At 36.2% G+C, this 26,466-nt stretch overlaps 2 protein-coding genes across 6 annotated transcripts; both read left to right on the top strand.

The window, feature by feature from the left end:
- The first annotated feature begins 2,370 nt into the window (after positions 1–2,370).
- LOC112529161 lies at positions 2,371–20,569 on the top strand. 5 transcript variants are annotated; one of them, XM_025140265.1, is made up of 16 exons: positions 2,403–2,691; positions 6,567–8,427; positions 8,544–9,065; positions 10,328–10,680; positions 10,773–11,230; positions 11,630–11,682; positions 11,758–11,865; positions 11,946–12,550; positions 12,641–13,750; positions 13,908–14,016; positions 14,568–14,748; positions 15,508–15,575; positions 15,677–15,786; positions 16,501–17,316; positions 18,207–18,300; positions 20,301–20,569. In XM_025140265.1, the coding sequence occupies exons 2-16, from the start codon at positions 6,576–6,578 to the stop codon at positions 20,309–20,311; spliced, it is 6,450 nt and encodes a 2,149-aa protein (XP_024996033.1). In that variant the 5' UTR covers positions 2,403–2,691; positions 6,567–6,575; the 3' UTR covers positions 20,312–20,569. The 5 variants fall into 5 exon arrangements, with proteins under 5 accessions (XP_024996030.1, XP_024996033.1, XP_024996029.1 ...); XM_025140262.1 differs by having other exon boundaries at positions 2,371–2,649; positions 11,946–13,750; XM_025140261.1 differs by having other exon boundaries at positions 11,946–13,750.
- Positions 20,570–24,020: 3,451 nt separating this feature from the next.
- On the top strand, positions 24,021–25,491 carry LOC112529880 (presenilin-like protein At2g29900). The gene has a single exon (XM_025141306.1). The coding sequence runs from the start codon at positions 24,142–24,144 to the stop codon at positions 25,366–25,368; it is 1,227 nt and encodes a 408-aa protein (XP_024997074.1). The 5' UTR covers positions 24,021–24,141; the 3' UTR covers positions 25,369–25,491.
- Positions 25,492–26,466: the final 975 nt, after the last annotated feature.

Consider the following 26,466-nt stretch of genomic DNA (forward strand, 5'->3'; position numbering starts at 1 on the left):
ATATATTTTTGTTATGCATAAAATACTGTATATTGATGCATATTACTTAAAATTCAAGATTATAAGTAATTATGAATAAGTACAACTTATTAAAACTCGATATTTGAATTCGTATAAATAACTGCGGATAAACATAATCAAATAGAGGATGAACATCTCATTTTAAAATATTAAAAATCTAATATATAATTAGAATAATTATCGAGTTCCAACAAAATAAATAATTATTATCTTTATAAAAATTTTTATTATTGAACCAAATATAAATTACTTCGTTATTGTACATAAATTAAATTATAAAAAAATTGGATTAAAAAATTACAAAAAAATGAGGAATTTCAAATAGTTAATTTGTTATTAATATCGATATATTTTTGTCAAATTTTTATGATATCGTCAAACATATATTTTATTCAAAAATAAAAACATTATCGCTTTCTCAAAATAACATAAATCCATATTATAACATCGACTAAGATAAAGAATAAAATAAAATATTAAAAACACGATGTATCTCGCTGCATTGCGCGAGTACGCTTCTAGTATATATATATATATATATATATATAGTATATTTCAAATACAACCATGTTCATTTGTACAACTAGTGCAACCTAATCTGTTGAGATATTTATGGAAATGATGAGAGTTCTTTTATTATGATTTGAATATTTATGGAATATGAATATGGTTCATTAATTATGATTAATACTTTATCATAGGAAATAATCAAAACTTCTATAAATTACATATTCATCAAATTAAATAGACGGTTGAGATTGGATTGTATTGGTTGTACAAATGTAAAAGGTTGTATAATAACCAACCTTTATATATATATATATATATATATATATATTTGTTAAACAAATGCCCTTGACTTAAAACTTTTTATTAAAGGCATCGGTTTCACATAAAACATCAAAAAGAGTTTCAAACCATAACGATGAAAACAACGACTAATGAAGATAAAAGACGAAAACCAAAATTTTCAACAAAACATTATTTTGAAAACCATACTTTATTCTAAATTATCAATTAATTGAAAATTTTAAAATTATAACTGCTTAAAATCACTGTTTGAAAAGGCTCGTTGTAACAACCACTAAAACGCGCTGTGATTCAAAACTTGTGTCTCACGCCATGTTAAGCTTGTAGCCCATCATAATCTAATGTGCATTTCTCTTACCATGATATTTATTTTTTCTTACATTTTTTTTAATGTCTTATTTGTTAGTTTTTAATATACAACATAATTAAAATTGTTTATATCATTGAACCATTGAATAATAGTAGAAAAATAGTTAACATTTAAAATATTATATATGATATAGAGAGTTGCCATCATATGTCACACATTGGAAAACATCATGGCCTCATCGTACGACTTGAGCCTTGACCTTGACCCCATGTCATTAAAACTTTCATCACTGTTATATGTTATATAAAATCATCAAATAATCTTTAAATGTATTTATCTAATACTTAGCAGTAGGGGTGCTCACGGTCCGGATTGATCGGTTTGGAGCCGTTTTAACAACCCAACCCAATGTTGGCGGTTTGAAAATTTTCAACCTAACCCAACCCAAACAAAAGTTCAACCCAACCCAACCCAACCCGTTCGGGTTGATCGGGTTGTGTTTAAACAATGTAAAATCACATAAAAATAAAGGAAACTTTTCTTTGAAATACGAACGACCATTCAAGATAATATGCAAGTTCATCAAATATTTAGATATTACAATAAAAATGTTTAAACCAAATGATAATATATCAATCAACAACAATAGTTTTAGACGTTTCCAACCCCGATGCTTTCACTTTCTTGACGTTGAGGTTGGTCATGTCATGATTGTCATCTACAATTCAAAGCTAAAGTTAATGTCGGGTTCATCGGGTTGGTCGGGTTTTTTTGGGCATGACCCGATTCCAACCCAATAAGGTCGGGTTGACTAATTTTTTTTATCGATCATGCATCGGGTTACCTCGGGTTGGTTTTCTTTTTTTAAATTCAGGTTGGGTTGGTCGGGTTCATCGGGTTTTTGAGCACCCCTACTTAGCAGTATCAGACACCGAAGATTCTATCTAATTTCAATCATATCCAGTCTAATTCACTTATATTTGGGACCCACATGCCACCTCAAAACTTTGCTTAAAATACAATGTTTATAATTTAAAAGAAAATTGTTAATGGAAGAAATAACTTCAAAATAATTACTAAAAATATTTTAACAAATTGGAGTGTAATTATATTCATTTTAAAATTCAAACTCAAAAATTTTATTCGCCGTTTTATTTCCCCAACAAATCATATGCCCCCGTTCAAATTATTATTACGAAAATACCCTCGACTCTGTTTCAAATTGTATCACTATCATCTCGCGCACGCCATCAAAACACACACTAAAAGAGTGTGTATCAATCTATCCCTAGGTCGACGTACTTGTTCGGTTCATCCGATAAATCAATTTGATATCGTTAGCATTTGAGGATCGCACCAATTGAGGAGTTTTGTGTTTCTGTGTGAAGATTAGGGCTTGTTTAATTTGAAAAAAGTTGAGTTTTCTGAGCCCTAGAGGTGTTTTTTTGTGCGAAGAAGAAGCGGCAACTTTGATCCAACGCTTAGATTCAATCACCGAATGGAGGGAGGTAGTGATACCTTCTCCTCTTATTCTACACTTACTTCTTCTGGTAATAACTGTCCCGTTTCTTTTGTTAACATGCGTTGTTTTATTGTTGTTAAAGTGAGCGAGTGGTTTCTGCAAAAAATGATTTATAATGGTTTTGAACATGATCAGTGTTAAATTTGGGTTTATAAAGTGGTATAGAGTGTTTGTCAAACTTGATTTTGTTCCAGTAATTAAGAGAGATGGTATGGAGAAAGAAATCTTTTTGAATTGTCTGAAATGAAAATAACAAGCTGGGGACTGTGTGTATATTGGCCTGCATGCATTAGTGTGTGTGTTTTAGGTGGGTGGTGGTGACGGTATCATCACATAATATTCTCTCTTATATATCTGAGTGTAAACAAGAGTCCTAACTGCTAGAGGTAACTGTCAGCTATTGACCATATCATGATTAGTACTATTCAAATGCATTTTATCATCAAAGATATTTTTTGGGGAGAAGAGGGGTCAGGTTGCTTTGAATCATAGAATTTCTTTGTTTTCTGTATTCCTGTGTAGGCGGCACAGGTTTGGAGTTATTGGATATTGTAAGGCTTATACTTGAACTTGAATGGGTTTTTGGTAGCGTTTAGCTAGCTATCACGAGTGTGGCTGAATATTATAAATGAAACTTTTGAAATTGAGCTAAAGCATGTATCTTTGTCGTTTTTATGATTCATTGAAATGATTCACAATGTTATATATAATATAATACTTTCTTAACACAATGGTTCATTCAATTATAGATTTTCTTTTCTTGAATGTCAAACTTTAAGCATTATTTTAGTTCCCCCGTTCAACCACAACTTAACGGTTTAACCTCTTCCATTATTTCCATAGTTGAAAGCTTCCTCACTGTCATGCAGTGGATCAAAACTTTAGAGTACTAGTAATGTGCATTGTAGGGTAATAGAAAAAGCAAAATATGTTAGTTTGTGGTCTGAGATCGAACTTTGAATGTGCAAGTAACTGATATGTCAACTAGATCTTTGATACTTGCAACGCGAATGACTAACTTTTTTTAAACATGTCAACCTGTAGTAATTATTATATAATATCTAGTAACAAAATGATAACATGGTTGTCAAAGGAGAACATTTTTCCTAGGCCTCATTTTTTTGCTTTGATTTGAGGTATTAAATGCTTCAATCCAGCATGACATATTGATATAATATGAAGATATTGATCGTGCAAAGTCTCCTAGTTTTGAGGTGTGGAACATATAACTTTTAAGTTAGCAAGAGATTTGTAGTTAGGACTTAGGATAATTGCTTGCTAAGAGCTCATTATATATAAGAGGTAAAAATAAAATGATAAAAGGTGTTGGGTCAACAATGGCAGTGAATGAGGACTTGCACTTTGATATGCAAATGACGCCAAACAAGAACCTCAAGGCAGCCAATCCTAAGAAAGAAGTGTATTGGATGGGAAAGAAGTAGTAATAAAAATACTAGATGGGAAGTATGAAGGGGTCTTAAATAGTCAATGGTGTTGTATAGGAGCACTACACCTGGAATAAACTGTTCAGTCACAATTCAAGCAAATCTGTATTAATGAAGTTGGCAGCTACGTAGGAGCTACTATGAATTACATACTTGTGAGATCAATGAATGCAATGCCTATAGGGGCTATTTTGTTTTCCTCAGATTGACTCTCTCACTATCATTATCTTGTAGTGGCTGTTTTATGCCATGCAAAAGTGTAGTTTTTTCTTTGTGTTGGATGCCTATTGAAATAAGTTGTAAAATATTTAGGTTAGTTGGTCATATGTTGTCTATGAAATGTTCAAACTTAGGAAGGGGGTCAGAGTTAGACAATATGTAATACAATGAGATGGCCAAGTTTTTAATCATGGTTAGTTGCACTGCAGGGTCTTCAATGCCAAAGTAAAACCTTCACCCCATAACTTGAAACAACTAAAACCATGGTAGGAAGTTATTACTAGCTCATTACCAAGTGCTTATATGAGAAGTTGCACTTACTTTGAACTAAAGTGGGACAATGTATTATAAATTCTGTTAGAATTTCTGAGTTTTTGTTTGGCCTGATTAAAAAGCCTTATGAAATCTTAGAATCATCATCTGTAGGAGTTGCATGAGTCCAACCTGCAACACCTTAAGAGTCCCCTATTCTGGTACCGGTTGTAATTTCTCAAGCTTAGAGTAGCATGGTTACCCAGTAGCCTTAAAATCAACTAGTGATAGAAAGTTATTAGTTGGCCAATAGTAAGTAGTTATAAGAGGACTGACAATGTACACTTGTAAATGATGTGGGACTGGGTATCATAGATTGGACGGATGATGTTACTATTAACATAAAATGGAGTATGTTGCAACAACTCATGTTTCCCCTAATGTGGGGCTAAGGATCTTTTTAAGTTCTATAAACATATTGTGAGAAACAAATATTTACTTGTGGTAGGACAGTTGACTGAAGGCAGGAATATGTGCTTAATGTTCTAGCACCAATGGGTGACACAATGTTGTTGTTGATGATAAAGGTTTGAGTGTTGAATCAGTCTTTTGAACAACAATTAGTGGAAATATGGCACTATATCTGAAGCTAGAGTTTTGACGGTCCAGGATTATGACCCTTGGTTATCTATAGAAATGGATACCTGGCATGGATATGCATTTGCTTGTGCGAGTTGTTGCACTTAGCAGTGTTTCTATCTGCCAAAATAGTGTTGGTAAAAACATGCTGACTTGCTTTTTAAGTATTTCAGTTGGAAAATGTTTGAGTTAATCATATGTAAAGAATGATTTTCTCTTGTTTATATGAGACTAATTATGGATAATTTGTTTAAAATTAAAATAATATCGTAAGGGCCCCATGCTATTTGTCAGTTATTTTGGTAAACCACAAGTCGGTGTTGATCAGTCTAAAGAATCGATATTCAGAGGTAAAATTTTCCTCTTATAGTACCTACGTTGCATGTAGACTTGCCAGCCCTAACGGTGAACTATTGCATGGGGGTGACTTATTTTAAACCTTTAAGAGAGTTGTGCATCTTCTAGATGGTAAATCTCGAGGCTTATATGTGTTATGGTCTTATGGGTTACATAATGTAGCTTTTACTGCCTGGAGACTTCCCTCAAGTTGGGTAAGGTGGTGATTAGATGTTTGATGAACAACAAGACTCCCTCCATGCTCGTGATAAGGTTATCCGTAAGGTATTCAACTTACTCGAGGCCATGATAGGCGAATCAATGGTGTGAGTGTGCCATTGCTATACCTCAATATGACTGAAGAGCCATCGGTTACCCTTGCACTGAGAGTGCTGAACTTGCTTGAAATGATTATTTTGCAGAATATACTTTGAAATTAATGGTTAACTTAACCTTGAAACATCATTTGGATGACCAAGCAATTCATGTGAAATCTGAGGTGCTTTTGTGTAGATTTGGTTATCCGGTTAGCAAATTTGTAACTATGATGTTCTCTGGTAATTATATCTTTGGGTGACATCTCTAGGATGAAGGAGGTGCCAAACTCAAACTTTTTGTTACACAATGGAAATTTTTTCTACGTCACCTTCGAAAATCGTAATGTTTTTTTTGACAGACAACTAAAATAGCTCACATCCTTCCATGTCAATATGTACATAATTTGTTGAGATATGGATGTCCCATTTTAAAGGGTCCCCTTTTCTATTACTTGAGATATGTCTGTTACCTGTATGGAAGCATAGTTGAAATCATAATATTTTGTTATTCTTGTATTCATTTGGTTTTTCTTAATCAATCAATATGATTCCACCATCTAAAGTTGGCACATTTTGTTCTCTTAATTGGTCAATTACCTACCTAATGTATGTGCATAATTTGTTTTTGTGTGTATGTATATATACACACACACACATATATATATATGTCCCTTACAACTTTACTTTGGCTGTAGGGATTCTCAATGGATTATGATGACAATGATGCTAAAGAACAAAATCTTCACTTAGCTGGGGAAGGGAGCTCCAAAGTTTCTCCTATATTGCAGCCATATGCTCTTCCCAAGTTTGACTTTGATGATAGCCTACAGGGACATTTAAGGTTTGACAGTCTGGTTGAAAACGAGGTTTTTCTAGGTATCACAAGCCAGGAAGACAATCAGTGGATTGAGGAATACTCACGGGGAACTAGTGCAATACAGTTTAGTTCAAGTGCGGTCGAATCCAGACGTAAAAATGTATGGTCTGAAGCAACATCTTCAGAATCTGTTGAAATGCTTCTAAAATCAGTTGGACAGGAAGAGAGGGTTGTAGAAGAAACAACAATTGAAGAAACGGTTGCCTGTGATAAGTCTGGTAGCTTAACTAATGTTATGGATCCCATCTTGAAGCAATGTGATGGAACTGATGATTATGTTAATACTTATGATGCACCAGTACCAGACGAGTTCCAGGAGAATTTTGTTGGGTCAAAAGCGAGTTCTTACTGCGAGCAATCTCATGCTGCATCCACTCCACAATCACAAGAGACACCAATTTCTGGTGGGAAGTTAGATTCAGTAGTTATAGGTAACAAATGTAGTTTATCCGTTGGTGAGAAAAAAGTTGATAAGATATGTGATGATGTAAATCAGGAACCCGTTAATGTAGCAAATGAATCCTATGTTAAAGATTCACAAGAAGATCCTTCTGTCTCCAAGATAGAATGTGAAAATGCAGGCTCCTCAGTGAATGTTAATGCAAGTGTTGAGGAGTGCCAGGAGAACCCACAAGAAGTTCCTAAAAGGTGCATCGAAAATGTTAGTGGTTTGTCAAAGAACAACTATAATAGTGAGCCTGAACATACTAATAAGAGCAAAGAGAATATCATGGACAATCCAACCAACAGTGGCACCATCGTTGAAACTTGTACATATAGCATTGAAAAGCTCTCAGTTGTTTCCAATGTGGGATCCTTGGAGAATCCATTAGTTGAAGGGAGTATCCCTGTTGATGACAAGCCTACCTGTTCATCACCAATAGGGAGCTGTGATATGCAGATAACTGAAGGATGCAATGCCCATGTATGTTCTGCTGAACATTCTCTGGGTAGAAAATCTGAAATCTCTGCTTCTTTGATCTGCTCAAAGATAGACCAGGAACTTAATGATAACATACATGTGGAATCGCTTGCAACTTCTCCAAATGGTGGATGTGTCAAGAGGCAAGCAATTGAGGATGCTGATACACAGTCAGACATTCCTGGTTCTCCAAAATCTAATGTGGGTTCTCTGTCCAGCCTGTCTCATGTGCAGAATCATTCCTTTGGGGAAACCGAAAATGGTGTTGTAAGTGATGGCCAACAGGTTAGTTCAGGTGCATCTATGGTGTCCTTGGGCAATAACCGATTTGAGTTGAGTGAAGGAAGTGACATTAATAATGTTGGTAAAACTTCAATAGCAGCAGGCTCTTCAGCTGAAATGCCTGCTGAGGACATCTCAATTAAGGATGAAGCAGCTGGACATGCTCCGGATGTTCACACAGGGGATTCAAATGACGAGTATCGGAGCTTGCCTGCCAAGATTTCTAGTTTGGTCCAGGTGGGTGATGAAATTCAATCATCAGAGCCAGATGCCATCTCTATGGATCAAGATGTTACTTTCAATGAGAGAGGGGATGCAAGATTGCCTTTGGATTTTAAGGATGCTGACATGCATGTTGTTGGAGCTCTTGATAGCCAAAAGAATGTCGAACCATCTTCGTCTGCCGAAGGTTGTAAAGGGGTTATGACACTGATTCAAGGATCTGAACCTAATATGACTGTTCTAACTGATGCTGGTATATTAGAATTATGATTATAGATTACCTAGGTCCTTGTTTGGAGTTTCAAACATAGGATATAAATCTACTAATGATATATTTGAACTAATTCCTCTTTAATTTTGCATCATCAGTTGCTGCTGTGGAACCAAGCAAAATATCACCTCCCGACACCCCGGACGATGTGCATTTACCTTCTGAAACTGATGCTACAGCTGATATTGTGACTGGAGACCAGCCAATATCACCTATACTTGGGGTGAATTTATTGGAAGATGGTAATGAAGAAAAAACAGTAGGATTCTTCAGTGAGGAAAGTTCCCAAAAAAAGACCCAAGAAGTTGATAATATGGTAGATTGTGCTGTGGATGGTCAATTACCAGTATTTGAAGAGGATGCAGTTTCTGATGACGCTGAAAAAGTTGTGCACAAGCTGGATGGTGATTGTGATCCTCCTGTCGGTAACTGCAATGCAAGCCCAAGTGAACAAATAGCGGAGGATAACCCAGGTGATCTCAAGTGCTCCAAGACATTGGAGACAATCCCTCTTCCTTGCGAGTCATCAGCAGAAGGGGGCAATGATGCTGAGGCAGGAGGTCTACTGACCCCTAGAGAATCGATTGCAGGAGATGGAGTGGAACCTCAAAATTTAGCAGGTGATGTTCCTTGTTTCTTTAATTATGCGTGAATTGAGTGTCTTAAACTTTATCACATGGAGTTGGTACTATACCTTGGCAGTTCAAGGTGGTTGAATTGAAACATTATATTCAACTCTTATCTGCTTGTAGCTAATTTGATATTGTCGTGCAAAGTTAAAATCCATCAATAGCTTCTGGTTTGCATATAGCAAGAAACTTCATGAAGCATTATTCTTCCACCATTTCTTATCCTGATGATGAATGTCTCTATATAAAAGTGAGTAAACAAAATTGATAGAGGAGCTTGATGCTGTTGCAGTAGCTGGTTCTTTAATCCTTCAAATTGGTTCCCTATGGTCTTGTCTAGTCCAACCATTCGCATAGATACATGGCACCTTATAGGCTACCGTTCTGGTGGAGGTTTTATAACCTGGACATGGCGTTTTATAACCGTTTGGCAGGAATTTCTTCTCTAGATCCTTGTGCACATTAGGTTAGTAAAGAGAGCTCAAGCCTGTGCTCAAGCTCATCGACATTTGTTGAAAAATATTGGTTGAATGTAATTGACCCTGCTGAAGATGACGCTTGTAGTTTTTGTATTCTATTACTCTTTAAGTGTATTCTCTTTCTCTTGTTGTGGTGGTGAGGAATGGGGAAGGAGTGGAACTGGTTGCACCTTGTGACTTAAGATACCAGTTAGTGCTTTTGTATTCTATTTTTTAGAGGCGTTGCCGTGTACTTTGCTTCCTTCATGTTTACCATCTTGTGGTTTGTAGTACTTTTATATGTGCTCAGAGCCTTTTTCATCTTTTTTCTGATTCATTCTATTTTCATTGAATCTAGTAAAATACTTCTGATCAAGAAATAACTGCATTTATATGCGTCGATCAAATGGACTTGAAATCGCTATAAAACCAGTGGTTTTTAGTGTAATCAAATGTTGATCTCAAACATAAATACAATCAAATTATACATGGTAGGATCTTGGGTTACTTGAGGATGAAAATCCTACGCAGTTGCGGAATCATTTGCAACGTTCTTGGCCAATTTATAAGAAAAAACAATATTAGTGTATTATAACATTTTTGTTCACAGATATGATATTTGAGATGGACCCTTGTTAGAAGATGTTATGAATAGAAATTTTTAGATATTTGTGACAAAAAAATGCAAGAGGGGGTATTATATCTGATTTACAAGGCTATTCTGAAAGATTAAAGATCTTCAAATGCATATTTGAGTTGCGAATATTGCTCTGATGACTTGGCTGGGTTTTGCAGTTAATATGTCAGATGAGCAGCAGGCTTCTGTTGATGTAGCTGGCCCATCTGAACGTGACGCCAATCATGTGGTGCAGAATGGAGTTGGTTCAACTTTATTGGATAAACCTCAAATTTTCTCTTTTTCAGACATAAAAAGCATTGAACTTTCTCAAACTGCAAGTGATAAGCATGAGGTCCCCAAGGATACTAGGTATGTCAATGCCCCACTTTCAGATGCTAGTAATGACAAAGAGGGACTTCAGTCAGTTTCTTCAAGTAGTGCTACAAAAGAAGAAAAAAGCTTTACTTTTGAGGTCATTGCAAGTGCTGGTCCTGGACAAACTGGCATTCAAAACCGTAGTTTGTCAAAGGTAATCCTATTTTATTTTTATGATCTGCATGCTTTGTTTCTCGGTTCAACTTAACCCTTTATAAACTGCCTATGTCATGAACTTCTGCTTAGAATACGAAGGTGTCATCTGTTAGTTCTCATGCTAGCCTGTTGGATCCTAATAAATTGCATGAAGATTCTCTGTTTAGTCAACAAACGCCTAGCAGTGCAGCCATTGAAGCAGGATCCAATGGGAATTCTGAGCGCAAACCAAGGAGAAAATCAGCAGGGAAGGAAACTGCCAAGAAAGGTAACAACTTGAAGGAAACAACACCCAGGAGACGTTCAGGGCGAGTAGAAAAATCACCTGGAGTGTTAAACCCCCCTGCAATTGGACATGTTACTTCGGTCGAAGGGTTGAAGCCTAGTGAGAGTGTTGAGTGCAGCAATCAAAGACCGGGTGACATTCCTCCTATTCTCACATCAAATCTACCTGATCTGAATAATTCAACCTCTATGTTCCAGCAGTCTTTTACCGACACTCAACAAGTGCAATTGCGAGCACAAATTTTAGTATATGGATCATTAATGTGAGTAGTTTGACTTTTCATGCATATGTACTTTGCATTGCTCAATGAGAGAAGCACACTAATTTATTTATGGGTTTAGTTGACGACCTTGCTAGCATTCTTAGGATGAATTTTGGGGTGGGCAGAACATTGGATAGGTCTCACAGAAGTCTAATAACTGGTCAACATTGATTGCTGAGCCAAAGACAGGGACACAAGTGGGGATGTATGAGTCTTACGTTGTTAGATGGGTGGAAAGAACTTGCAGAAGTGGTTTCACCTTTTCACTAGCCTGATGCATGATATCATGCCAACCCTTTATGGATTGTAGCTTGATTTGGTTACTTTTGAGTTAGAATTTTAATTCATACATGTATGTTCGGTTTTGGTTCTAATATGCATGACTGAAACATGTTTCAGATCTGGGATGGCACCCGAAGAGTCTCATATGATTGCTGCATTTGGGCAGTCTGGTCAGTCTATTTTACAGTTTTCATTTTTCAGTGAACCAGAAATCTCATATTGGTGTCATCACATGTATTTTACAGATGGTGGAAGGAGAGCGTGGGAGGCTGCTTGGCATGCTTGTCTAGAAAGGGTTCGTGGTCGCAAATCCCAGGCCAACAACCCTGATACCCCTATGCAACCGCGATCAGGTACCGCATGACATTGACCAGTTCAAGTTCTTCTGTGGTTGTTACCGTTGATCATCTGAACTTCAATTCAACTTTGACAGATGTAGGTAACAGAGATCCTGATCAAGGGATTAAAGTTGGTTCTGCCCAAAACAAAGTTCTCTCACCACTTACCCCCAGACCAAGCAACATGGGTATTTCTTCAACTGTTGTTAGTCCCATGATCCCCATTTCATCTCCTCTTTGGAATATTTCTACGCCTTGTGATGGTTTGCAGTCTAGTGTCATGCCAAGAAGTGCTCTTCTTGATTATCGACCAACACTATCTCCTCTACATCCTTATCAACCTCCACGGGTGCAGAATTTTGCTGGACATAATCCGTCGTGGCTATCTCAGAGCCCTTTCATTGGTCAATGGGTTGCTTCTTCACCAGTTACTGCTTTTGGTGCTCGTTTTTCTTCTTTGCCTATAACGGATGCGGTAAAATTAACCACTGTCAAAGAATCAGGTGCTCCAGGCGTGTCTGTAATTCCTGTCGATCATACTGCTGGCCCAAGCGTTTCTTCTGGGTTGTCTTCCCTATCCAACAAGAAGAAGGCAATGGTGTCTTCTGGTCAGCCTTCAAGTGATTCGAAAAGCAGAAAGAGGAAAAAAGTTGCTGCTAGTGGGGTCGTGAGTGAGATGCCTGTTTCTAGTCAAGCTCAGGTAGCATCACTCTGTACACCTGTAGCTCATTTGCCATGGGCCCCTCAAACGGAGGGTTACAATCAAATCTCATTTCTTGCTCAAAATCAGACAATTTCAGGGACTGCTCTTGCTGTGAGTAGTCATTCTCCTACATCAGCTGCCTTATTGACACCTGTTTCCGTCGCATCTAAAAGCAATCCTGGTAGTTCTCTTTCGGCTGTATCTCCTGCATCAACTCATGGTCATCCTACACGTAGTGACCAAAACGTAGAGAAGATTGTTACAAGAGAGGAGATTGTGAGCAAAATTGAGGAGTCCAAGCTACAAGCAGCTGATGCGGCTGCTCATGCTGCTGCTGTGGTCAGCCACTGCCAAAGTGTATGGAGCCAGTTGGAAAAGCAAAAGAGTTCTGGTTTGGTTTCAGATGATGAAGCAAAACTAGCATCTTCAGCTGTCTCGATAGCAGCTGCTGCTTCTGTTGCTAAAGTGGCAGCAGCAGCTGCTAAAATCGCATCAAATGTTGCTGAACAAGCTAGATTAATGGCTGATGAAGTATTTCTATCAAGTAGGACTGAAAAATATGATCAAAGCAGCATGATTGCAAATGTCGATCCCAACTTTGATAAAGGTACACCTGCTTCTGTTTGGAAGAGCGCAAACAGAAGTGACCATCCCACTTCAATCATTTCTGCTGCTAGAGAAGGTGCTCGTCGGAGAATTGAAGCTGCTTCAGCTGCTTCAAAACATGCTGAAAATTTAGACGCTATCGTGAAAGCTGCTGAACTGGCAGCGGAAGCAGTATCACAAGCTGGGAAAATTGTTGCAATGGGTAATCCCTTGCCCGTAAAAGAGTTGGTTGAAGCTGGTCCTGAGGGTTACTGGAAGAGTCCCCAGCCATCCAACCAGCATGGATACTCTGATAAACAGAATGTTGAAGCTGCTGCCAGTGATAAAGATATTCAGAATCTGAAACATGGTTTGTCACTGCAAGAGGGTTCTCGGGATATGGCCAAGAATCAGATGGTTATTGATGGCATCTCAACTACAAGCTATGAAAATGATAGGCCTCAAAAAGGTTCTGACTTCTCTAAAACCGGTGAGGCATTTCCTGAACCAGAGTTCGTATCAATTCATACTTCTGACGTTGACCAGAACATGCTCCAAAGTACTTCAGGCACTTGGGAAGAGAACGGCATTAACGAGGGTTGCCTTGTTGAGGTAAGTAATTTGGTAGAAAGTTCAGATGCTTCACTTTGCATGCTGCTAACACTGATGCACTATGTATTTCACTTACTTTTGTACTCTCTCTTTTGAGTAAAATGGATCCCTGTGAGAAGTATTTGCATTTTTGTCAATCCATCTGTCTGTGTTTTAGGTGTATAAAGATGACAACAAGAACAAAGGTGCCTGGTTTGCAGCTAATGTACTGACTTTAAAGGATGGAAAAGCATTTGTCTGCTACACTGAAGTCCAATCAGATGAAGGTTAGATGTTACAAATTACTTTTGCAGTGGATGTCAGTTAAATGTTAATGTTTGTTATATGTGTATACAACCGTTGTTTATGAATGCGCTGTAACGAATATATAAGAGAATATATGGACTGAACTGTATAGGCAGTATAATTTAAAATGTGGGTGTTGCACAACTGTTCTATTATCACATGAATGTTTGCATGTTGTACAATCCTTTTGTTAGATGTGGATTGCTTTTCTGAATTCCCTTGAAGGCATTGAACACGCAAAATATGACATGCTTTGTGTTGGATAAAGATCGATAAATGTATACGATTGTATAGTTGCAATCGTTTCCTAAAATCTGTAGATGTGATTTATTTGTTTTCTTTGTTTCATTTCTGTTTATTTTATCGCAAACCCATGGTTCTTTGTATAATATGTGTTCTGGAGTGATTTATATGTTGGTAATTTGGGGAAACAAGATTATTCAGGAAATCGAAGAGGCAAGTCTAGATTGAATCAATCATCCTACTACGAAAGCTTACTTTTGGTACTTATTTTATATTCTTTCTTTTTAAGGATCAGGGCAATTAAAGGAATGGGTTGCACTTGAAGTTGAAAGCACCGAGGCACCTAGGATACGTATTGCCCATCCTATGACTAAGATGCAGTTTGAAAGGACTAGAAAAAGAAGCAGAAAGGCCTTTTCGGATTATGCTTGGTGTAGTGGGGATAGAGTTGATGTGTGGGTACAAGATAGGTAAGCAATTTACATAATGCTTTACTCTTTGGTGCATCATGCCTTCTCTGTTCTAATTAATGCAAACAGTTATATGGCATATTTATAATGTTTATTTTTTGAGTATTCGAATGACCAAATCCAACTATATTTTTATAGCGACTTGTACCCCCATCCATTAGAGTTATATCTTACTGACTTTTACGCTGTGTTCCCGATTCTTTTTTACGAAGGAAAGGGAGGGAAAGGGGAGGAACGTAAGAAAGAATTCGTTTTTTTGAAACTTTTTTAGGAGAGAAAGGAAAGGAAAGGAAGGAAAATAATGATAAGTTTCCTCCAAAATATGGAGGGAAGGGAAGGAAAGGAAATAAATTAGAACTCTTTAAAAAATTATTAAAATTACAAAACTATCCAATCTTTCATTGCAAAAAATATATTTTTAAAGGGTATATTAGTAAAAATGACATCTTTTATGTCTTTTCTCTCATGTTCAAGAACATATATATTATTTTCTTTTCCTGCCCTTTGGATAACAAAAATAAAAAAATTATTTTCCTTTCCTTTCTTTTTCCTCCCTTTTCTTTCCTTCCCTTCCGAGAACGCAAATAAAAAAATATTTTCTTTTTCTTCCATCTCTTTTCTTTTCTTTTCTCCCCAAATTCGAGAATATAACGTTGCTGTTATAGCTGGAAAATTGGTATTCATACTCGAAACTTTTGTATACAATAATGTTTTGCAAAAAGTTACCCTTCTAAATGATGTGTTAGTACCTTTGTGTAGCTGGCGTGAAGCAGTTGTCTTGGAGACAAATAAGATCGATGTAACATCTATAAATGTTCAATTTCCTGGTATGTATGGTTATATGTATTTTTTGTTTGATTTTTACAAATAAAATGTGCTAAATTTTGATTTATGGACTGATTAGACATCCTCCCCCCTCTTCTTGCAGCTGAAGGAGGGACGTCAATAGTTAAGTCATGGCATGTTAGGCCAACTCTTATCTGGAAAGATGGCAACTGGATTGAGTGGGCTGGTTCAAAGACATGCCATTCTGCTGAGGTCTACTTAATCTGTGTATTACTTTATACTCACGCTGTCCCAAAATAAGTGTATACAATGAAAAAGGCACAGTTTTCGAAATATGTAATTGTTACACTTTTATTTACTTAAATGACAATTTTATCCTTAATAATAAAGGAAGTAATGCATTTCTCCGACTCATACTTAAGGGTAGAATTGGAAAGTAGGCACTAATATTTGAAAGTGGACACAAATCAAACTAAACAGAAACGTGGCCACTTACGCTGTGTTCTTGAATTTAGGGAGAAAAGAAAAGAAAAGAAATGGAAGGAAAAGAAAGAGAGGGAAAGGAAAAGAAATTTTTTGTTTGTGTTCTCGAAAGGGAAGAAAAAGGAAGTAAAGGAAGAGAAAGAAAATAATTTTTATGTTCTTAAACAGGTGAGAAAGGCAAGGAAAGATGCCATTTTTACTAATATACCCTTTTAAAAAATATATCCTTTAGAATGAAAGATTGTGTAGTTTTGTAATTTTAAGAACTTTCTAAAGTGGTGTAGTTTTTTCCCTTCCCTTTCCTTTCTCTCCTAAAAAAGTTTCAAGAACATGAGTTCTTTTACTTTCCTCCCCTTTCCTTTCTTCTCCTTTGTAAAAAGAGGTTTCAAGAACACAGCATTGTTTTGGGACAGAGGGAATACTTTATAATTGTTGATTGATTATTTTGTTCTTCATTCATTTTAACAAAATATATGGTTACAGGGTGATACACCACAGGAAAAGCGACTGAAGGTTGGTAAACCTGTTGTGGAAGGTCAAGAGAAGGATGAGTCATCGAATAATGTTGATCTTATTGAGTCAGAGAAACATCAACAATCAAGGATACTTCCCTTATCTGGCCAAGGAAGTTCATTTGATGTAGGTAAAAGCTCCAAGGATGAGAACAAGTTTGAAACCACTCGTAGAACGATGAGGGGTGGCCTGCAGAAGGAACGACCAAGAGTGGTTTTTGGCGTTCCTAAGCCGGGAAAGAAGCAGAAATTTATGGATGTGAGCAAACATTATGTTGCCGAAGGAAGCAATAAGAGTAATCCACCAAATGATTCAGTCATGCTTGCAAGTTCTTTGATGCCTCAAGCACCAGGGCCTAGTGGATCAAGAAACAATTCTAAAAATGACGCTAAGGAAAAACAAGTTGCTGAAATCAAATCCAAAGTGCTGAAATCTAGAAAACCACCAATTCCTTCGATCAGAACGTTAGCTCAGAAGGACAAATCTAAATCCTCCAAACCCACGTCACGTGATGCTGTTTTGAGCAGTAAAACCATCAAGGATTCTGTTAATGTTGATGAAAACGTCTCCCCTAAAGCAAAGTATGTAATAGAAGACTCTTCTGCATCGGCTCTTCCATCGGATCCCCCGAAGGGAACTTTAACATCAAAGGCAATTACTCAGCGTTTGAACAAAGGAAAAGTTGCAGCTGGTGGCAGCAAGGCTACTAAAGTAGAAGTGAAAGAGAAGTCGACGTCAGAATCTGAACCACGCAGATCAAATCGTAGGATTCAGCCAACTTCAAGGGTGAGCTATTTGGTTACCAACATATCTAATCTGCAAATTTTTAAGTATATAATGCTTATGAGGGAGGTTCAGGGGAAACCCCCCAAAAAATGAAAAACTGAGGAACACACTGATAACCATTCATTTGAATGATATACACATGTGCATACAAGTAATTGAAGTTGTTCCTTGGTTCTATACACAGTGCGCATATCGGACAAATTACTTGTATGCACGTGTACATACATACTATATAGATGAATGGTTGCCAAGGTGTTTTAGTTTTTCATTTTTTTATGGTTTTCCCCTGAACCTAACCTAACCTAACCCTAATAACTTATGTATGGCATGTCTATGTAACATTTATATCTCTGTGTGTGCATGCATGTATCTCCTTTTTTCATGTATATAAAATATTTATACACTGCGAAACTCACACACACTCCTCACCTTTGTTGAGGCTTGACCTCCAGGGAGGTTGGGCACCGCTGGGCCAATGACCCTTTGATCTATATCTCTTTCTGTGTGAGGGCAATCCTGCATCCATTCTTTTAATCAAATTTTTCTTTGGGCTCAATTTAAATGGAAATTAAGAAGTTTTTAGTTCATTCAACGTAGCAGCTTTACATATTTTAAATGTTGTATCCCACAACAAGCCCAATTTCTCAATTCCAATTTGGATTCTATACATAATTCCTAATTCAGCATTCAGATTCAGCCTATTCTAACCAAAAGCTCATTTCAGTCTCAAGTTAAACTCTATATTCATCAACTTCAACTGGTCATCGTCACTTTGTGGGTGCTTGACATTATGATTTGTACCATGAAAACAGTCTATGGATGACAATGGTGCTTGTTACTTGTGTTTGCTAATTTCTGGAACTGAGTGTTTTGAGGTTCGTTTCTTACAGCTATTAGAAGGGTTGCAAAGCTCACTGTCCGTTTCAAAGACACCTACTGGTTCACATGCAAGCCAAAAAAGCCACAACAAGGTTATGTCGAAAGGTAAATATACCTCAGCCTCAAAAAGCAAATGGAACCTTGTTAATGCTTTGTTTTTGTTAGAAGACCCATAAATTATGGCTTATTTAGCTCAACGACCTTCTCCAGAAGCCTGTTTTACAAAATGACCCGTTTTTTCGGAAGCATACCTTTTTAACCGGGGGCCGGTCAGATGAAGGTTATTGAGCTAAATAGAATTTAAAACATTATGCTCCTGATTAGAAATTTACTTAGGGCACGTTTGGTTTGAGGGATTGTGGAAGGATTTGGAATCTTTGGTGTGTTAGGTTTGTAGGATTTGGAAATTATAAATTCCATTAAATCACCTTTTTATTAGTTGATTACAAAACAAGTGTCTTTAACATATTTTACAACATCATTACAAATAAATCCTATGAAATCCTGCCAAATACCAACTACCCCATGGGATCTCTAAGCCACATATTTGTGGGATTTTTTTGAAATCCGGGAATTTCAATTCCGAATTTCCCTTTAAATCAAACATGGGATTGGAATGGAATCCAAGTCTAAATACCACCAAATCCCACAAACCAAATGGGCTCTTAAGGTTATGTCGTAAGGTAAATAAACTTCAGCCTCAAAGAGCAAATGAAACCTTGTTAATGTTTTGTTTTTGTTAGAAGACCCACAAATCCTGGTCTATTTAGCTCGATGACCTTCTCCAAAAGCTGGTTTTGCATAAAGACCCTCGTGTGTTTTTAAGTTCTTACTGTTTTTAACGAGGAATAGGCTGTTTTTGAACAAGGGCATCTCAGATGAAAGTTATTGAGCTAAATGTTATTTTTAGAAGGTCCGAGCAGGTTCCTTAAAATTTCTTTAAAATAGAATCCCAAGAACCAGAAGTTAAAATCTCTAGAAAATCTCTATGTTGCGGATTACAACATTAGTTATATTCTTAAAATATTCTGTAATTTTATGATCCCGATACAATTTTTTATAAAAAGAACTTTATATAAAATAATAAAAATCCAATCTCATTGGTGGGGAAGAATAAAAAAATTATTCTCTCGCATTAAATTTTAGAAAATTCTTTGAAAGTGGAGTCTTTATTTTGTAGAACCTGTTATAGAGCAAAATAGAGAACAAAATCTCCATTTTTTTTGTTTTAGAAAATCTGTTGGAGATGTTCTCATGCGACTAATTGAAAAGTCACTTAGGGCCTCTTTGTGTTATCAACTTAATGAGCTTAATGGTATTCGGCTTATTCAGTCAGCTATACATGACTGTTTGGTAGTGATTTAATGATATAGAGGCTTATTTAGTAAGCTTCTAGGGGAGAGTTTTATGTAGAAAATCATGTTTTCTCCAAACACCCTCCTCCCAAATAAAAAACACCTTCCTTCCATCTATGAAAAACTCTCTAAAAAAACCTTCCCAATCTGTAAAGACAACTTAATTTACTGTAAGATCCCACATTGGTTGGGGAGGGGAACAAAGGTTGCCTCACAAGGGGCTTGATACCTCCTTTATCAGACACATTTTAAAGCTGCGAGTCTAGGTTTGTGGACAAAGCGGACAATATCTGGTATGGTTGGCCTGAGATCTTAAATTTACACAGACAGCTTTATCCATACAGGACTTGGCTGTTTGGTTGGTTTTTCATTAAGTCCTATATGGATAAAGTTGTCTGCTTAGATTGGAAAGATTTTTGTTTAGGATGGTTTTTTCATAGATGGAAAGAACGCTTTTCTAATTGGGAAGGACATATTTGGAAAAAAAAACTTCATTCTCTAGAAATTTGATGCATAAGTCACTTTCTATATCATTAAGCCACTTCCAAACAGTCATGTATAGTTGACCAATAAGCTGCGAGTCCCATTAAGCTCATTAAGCCACTAACAAACAGTGGAACACCAACCAAACAGCCCTGGAAGGCCATTTATCCAAAAGACTGAACAAAATCTTTGTGATTTTTTTTGTTTTTGTGATGATACTGTTATCGGTGGTTGATATATTAACTGGTTTCCTCGAGTTTGTAACAGGGAATGGGTGAAACAAAGTCTGAAACCAGCTGGGAAACCAACTTCATTGTTGTGTGTAATTAAGGTGATGAGATTATAGAACTAGGAAGGGTTCTGTTACCATAAAGCTTCTTCCAAAACATATGGTAGCTTCTAGAAGGAAGATGATGATCGGCTTTCTCTGTATACAATATAATATCTGATGGAGGTGATGGAAGAGGGGGTTAACTGATGGTGTTATTAGCATCCATTTAAATGGTGCATCAATAAAATTTGGGTACTTTCATTCATTAAAGCTATGGCTCTTGTTTCCTTTTGTTTTTATTGCTATGGGTTGGTTGAGGTCAAATGACCTTCTTACAGGTTTTTTGTTAAATCCATTACCTTCTGTGATGTCTTGAATAGGGCTGAATGTATGCAGAAATTGCTAGTTCATCTTGAATAGGGCTGAATGTATGCGGAAATTGCTAGTTCAATTCGAATAGGGCTGAATGTATGCGGAACTTGCTAGTTCAATTCCCTAGACCAAAAGATCCTAACTACGGTCAACCGAAATTTTGGGTGTAAGTTTTTGTTCAATGACTTCTTATAATGTCTTGAATGGTTGAAATTATGCCGGACCAGTTAGTTCAGGTCTAAGGATTGAAACGGGGCTGGTATTGGGTGAGTATTCACCCCCGTCCCCGACTTGGTCCTTGTTTAAACCCCTCATCACCGACCCCACCTCCAACTAATCGTCAATGAGTTTGGGGGAAGGAATCTCTGCGGGTTTGTGGAATCTAATGCGTATCCGAAAAAACAATGTATTTTAAAATTAAAGTTATAATGAATCGTGAGTATGCTAATTGTTAATATTAAAAATCAAATATATTTATCATTTAATAATAAATGTAATACATGTATACATATTATTTATTTATACATAGACTATATACATATATTAAAATAACATAAAATAATCAAAGTCGGATTTAGGCATGATAATGGGGGTGGGGATTCTGTCTCTGTCCCCAATCCGTTTCCCGTCCCAATAGGGAACGAGAATTTTTTTTTTCTATTTGTGTAAGTTTTTTTTTAAATCAAATGTAATGTTTAAATCTCACATATTTTCAATAAATCTAAAATCAAAAGGAATTTAATTTAACACAAAAAATATGCATCATCATATAATAATTAATAAATTGAAAACCAAAAGAAAAAAAATTAATTTAAAAAAATTAGCGTCACATGTACCAAAACATATGGAGTAACATCCAAAATCGATTGAAGAGCCATCGACATATAGAATCTTTTTTCTCTAAAGTCTCTTGTCTTTTTTTGAATAATTCATTGAATTCTTTTGACCATAACGCCTCTTCAAAACTTTAACGTCTCTTCTTTTGAATAAAATAATCTTCTAGTGTCTTTTTCTTCAATAGTGAATCTATCTTCAATAATGAACAACCTACAATTATTTTGATAAGATAATAGTTTTGAACAAGATGTTATCTAAAGAAACGTGCCGGTTTCAAGTCCAATAATTGCTCAAGATGAAGGGAACGTGTCGGTCATTTTATTCAAGAATTCGCCTATAAAAGAAGATAGAAGTTCTCATTCTAATCATCCGGAAAATAATCCACAAATTCATCCAGAATTATCAAACAACCCTCATTTAGAAAAATCCCTTAGTTAGTCTTAGTATGATATGTCTAAGAAACCTTCTTTCAAATTTTCAACTTCTCAATGTTCGAAATCTTTAGATTTCAATCTTATCATTGCTCCTGATGTATGCTCAAATTGTCTAATAAAGGTATTTTTTTCATACTTTTGCTTGCCTTTCAATTACTATATCACTGCATAAATTTCTATTTCAATTATGATGAACGGTCATGTCCCGAATGAAGAACAAAATCTTCAAAGTCTATATAAAGATAGTCAAGATCCCTACGAAGATTTTTAATCTTCAAAGGGTTGTGTATGTGTGTTTTGGGTCATTGCTTTTGCAAGCAAAGTCTTTGTATCTTATCAAAATACATCTTATCAAAACATGTGAAATACGCTCTTTGGTATTTCAGATAACATCTTGTTCAAAACTATTATCTTATCAAAATAATTGCAGGTTGTTCATTATTGAAGATAGATTCGTTATTGAAGAAAAAGTTCATTATTGAAGATAGATTCATTATTGAAGAAAAAGACACTAGAATATTATTTTATTCAAAAGAAGAGACGTTAAAGTTTTGAAGAGACGTTATGGTCAAAAGAATTCAATGAATTATTCAAAAGAAGACAAGAAACTTTAGAGAAAATCTACTAATATCCAGAATATATTGAAATAAAAATTATCATTTTTCGATTTAATAGATATAAATAATATATAATATAATTTATTAATTAATACATATACGGGTATGGGACAAGACAAGAAGTGTGATATCCATTCCCGACCCCTTCCCCGCTTTGAACCAAACTGGGATCCCCGTCCCAGAGACCCGGTTTAACAGGGAATCCCCATCCCCAATCGGGGCAGGTAGACCGAGTTCTTCGTCAGGACCAATTCTCATGACTCATCCTCGACCCCGTCCCTGAGACCCGGTTTAACGGGGAATCCGACTCCGATCGTGGCGAGTGAACCAGGTTCCTCGGTTGGTCGTGACCAATTCCCATGCCTAGTCAAATTAGGGACGAGTAATGCCATCCTCGAACCCATCCCGACCCCGTTTCAAGTATGAAATTAGATCTCCAACCTCCCTGCCCCCAGCCCCCAATCCGCTTTCTTATTTATGAAGTTTGCGACAAGCTTCTATACCTACAATTTTTGAAGGTATTTTCCATAAATCAAAATCAAAATTATAACAAAACACATTTAATTTTTATATCGCTTGCCGCTTAAACCCTTAAAAAGTATCAATAATCTATAAAAGCAATCATTTTCTTTGGCAACACCTTTCTTTTAATCTTCTCAATTACATTTAAAGATAAAATAAAAAAGTAATATTTACAGTTGTTTATTATAATATGTAACTGTAACAACTCGTTCTACATGGATAAAAAATGGAAATTGTTAGTTCCTTATATGTCTTAAGCAGTGAGCTAATAACTTCCACCGAAGTTTTAAGTTGGATTCGAAGTTATTGGATCAATCCATTGTTTTGGGCTTTGGGGGTGTTATATAGTGATATCAGAGTTGATTACACTTTATAACCCTTGTAATTCATGCTTCAATTTACTTTGTATGTATTTTACTTTTTCATTTTTACACTTTTATCATATTAACATAAATAATCATATATTAATTAAAATGAATTTAAAAAACACGTTTCTTTTTTTTACAAACTATACAATTATAATCGTCTCTTCAATACTTTCAAAGTGAGCTCAATATTGAATATTTTTTGGATTTAATCATACTATTAAATATCATGAATATCTACGAATTAATTTGTTTTATAGCAAGAACAACAAATGGCAGGGGTTAAAAACACTGTTATCGAACTATTTTATTTCAAATAAAGTTGAGACAAGATTGTTGTTTCGAGTTCTCGGCTTCATAATCAGAATGATTTGCTCGACATCATGCACGGGTATGTTACTAGTCAAACACAAATCGTAAGGTTTTATTTAACAAGGGCCATATCGGCTTTTCTTAATAGTATAGGGATGAACGAGTAGAATCTACAATTTTGTGACCCGTAGAAGGATCCGCAGACCCGTAACTGAACCCGACAACCACCAATGAGGGGATTCAATCAGGTAGAGCAGAAAATCGAGCAATTCAGGTCCAAATTTCACGAACACCCAAATAGATTTTCGTTCTTCTTTCATCCGATTTCCTATTTAGAACCCTAAAAATCTCCGATTTTTACTGAAACTCAGATCGATTATGGACCAAAACCCTAGGCCGACAGGCATTCTTCATTCCCTAGGCGAAGAAATCATCAGAATCATAACCCCAGTGTCAATCTGCATGTTCTTAGTGGTGATTTTGGTCTCAATATTGGACACAAACTCATCGAACTTCTCTTCATTCAACACCATAGCCACCATAGCTTACGATGAAAGCACATCTGATTCAGAATGGGACAAATTCAAAGGCGCCCTCTTGAACTCCCTTGTGTTTGTTGCTGTTGTAACAGTTGTCACCTTCCTATTGGTGCTTCTTTTCTACTTTAGATGCACAAAGTTTTTGAAATACTACATGGGTTTCTCATCTTTTCTTGTTTTAGGGTTCATGGGTGGTGAGATTGGTCTTTTCTTGATTCAGGTCTTCAAAATTGCCATTGATTCATTTACTTATGTGTTGTTATTGTTCAACTTCACAATTGTTGGGGTTTTGGCGGTTTTCATGTCGAAAATCCCAATCCTTGTGACTCAATCTTATATGGTAATTATTGGGGTGTTGACTGCTTATTGGTTCACTATGTTGCCTGAATGGACCACTTGGGTGCTTCTGGTTGCCATGGCTTTGTATGATCTTGCTGCTGTTTTGTTACCTGGGGGTCCATTGAGGTTATTGGTCGAACTCGCTATATCGAGAGATGAAGATATCCCAGCCCTTGTTTATGAAGCTAGACCCATAGTTGATCCTAGGAGGAATAGCATTGTTCAAAGGAGGATATGGAGAAATGTTGATCTTGAATCCACCGAAAGTAGCCAAAATCAGAGAATTATAGCGAATGCTGAAGAGGGTCAGAGAATTATAACAAATGCTGAAGAGGGTCAGAGAATTATAGCGAATGCTGAAGAGGGTCATGAGCTAACTGCTCCATTGATTGAACGAATTAGGGACCATGGGCTTGTGGGTGAGAATTTGGGTCTTGAGGGGATTGGTTTGGGATCCTCGGGTGCCATCAAGCTTGGTTTGGGGGACTTTATCTTCTATAGTGTGTTGGTAGGAAGGGCTGCAATGTATGATTACATGACGGTTTACGCTTGTTATCTTGCCATCATAGCCGGACTTGGTATCACTCTTATGCTTCTTGCTTTATATCAAAAAGCTTTGCCTGCCCTTCCCGTATCTGTATTGCTTGGGGTGTTGTTTTACGTCTTGACTCGCGTATTTCTTGAAGAATTCATTGTACAATGTTCTTCAAATCTTTTGATGTTTTAGTACCATCATTCAGTGTTGGATTTCATGTTTTAAAGATCTTGGCAACTTGATATGTTGTTTGTTGTTAGCCTTTTGACTAAATATCAAATCTGTATATGCCATAGTTGCAAGTGTTGGTTCATTCTTTTATAACTTTAGCATCCATGATTCTTCTGTTCTTTCTTGGAAGTGTCCATGTCGGGACTAATCCCGGCAAATTTGACTACAAGAAATCAGCCCTGATAAACTCAGTGATCACAATTGTTGTGTACGCCTGAAAATGAATCATGAGAAGATGGGATATTCTACCATATCCTCCCTAGACCTTAGTGGCCAAAATTGTTGTGTACGTCTGAAATCGAACCTCAGATAGATGAAATATTCCACTTCTCCAGGGACCCAACCACTACTTCACAACTCTTGCGGTTATGATTCTTCTTTTATGACTTCTATTTATTTAGTTATGGATATTTCCTCCAAAATGCAAATCCATTGGTGTTAATTTTGAAAATCCAACCACTTCATCTACTTCATTGTCCCCGACACTTTAACCGGTTATCCGGTTACTTAAATGTTTATAACTTTACATCTTATATACCAAAATGGAAGTTTTAAAAGTACGTTACTCAAAATAGGAATCAAGTCAAAATATATTACTTTTTCATGCAATTTCCCCAAAAGAAAAAGTTATTTAATGTTTCAAAATTTTATTATTTTTACCCGTTTTGATCGGTAGCTTACTAGTATATAGTGTTGATGACCTAGATGTCAACTGTCATGCATGTAGTCTTTTTTGTAAGCCTTTCTTAAATGAGCATCAAATTTTACAAAATCAGTGGTTACAACTTACAAATCAAAATGAATACAAAACAAAATAAGGATATGCTTACTAGATAAGTGTTACTGAGTAAGAGTCACCAATCGTACTTTTTATCGGGTAAGATTCCTGGTCATCAAAACTGATTGTTGAAAAACACTTATCAAGTAAGGTTCTTGATCTTTTTTATATTTTTTACTCGACAAACGTTTGGTAAATAACCCATAAACCAAATGTTATTGCATTTCATAGCTTTTTACCCTATTGTTATTTAGGTTGACTAGTGAATACAAAAATTAACA

Source organism: Cynara cardunculus (assembly GCF_001531365.2).
Source record: "Cynara cardunculus var. scolymus isolate 2C chromosome LG 16, CcrdV1, whole genome shotgun sequence".
Classification (NCBI taxonomy): Eukaryota; Viridiplantae; Streptophyta; class Magnoliopsida; order Asterales; family Asteraceae; genus Cynara; species Cynara cardunculus.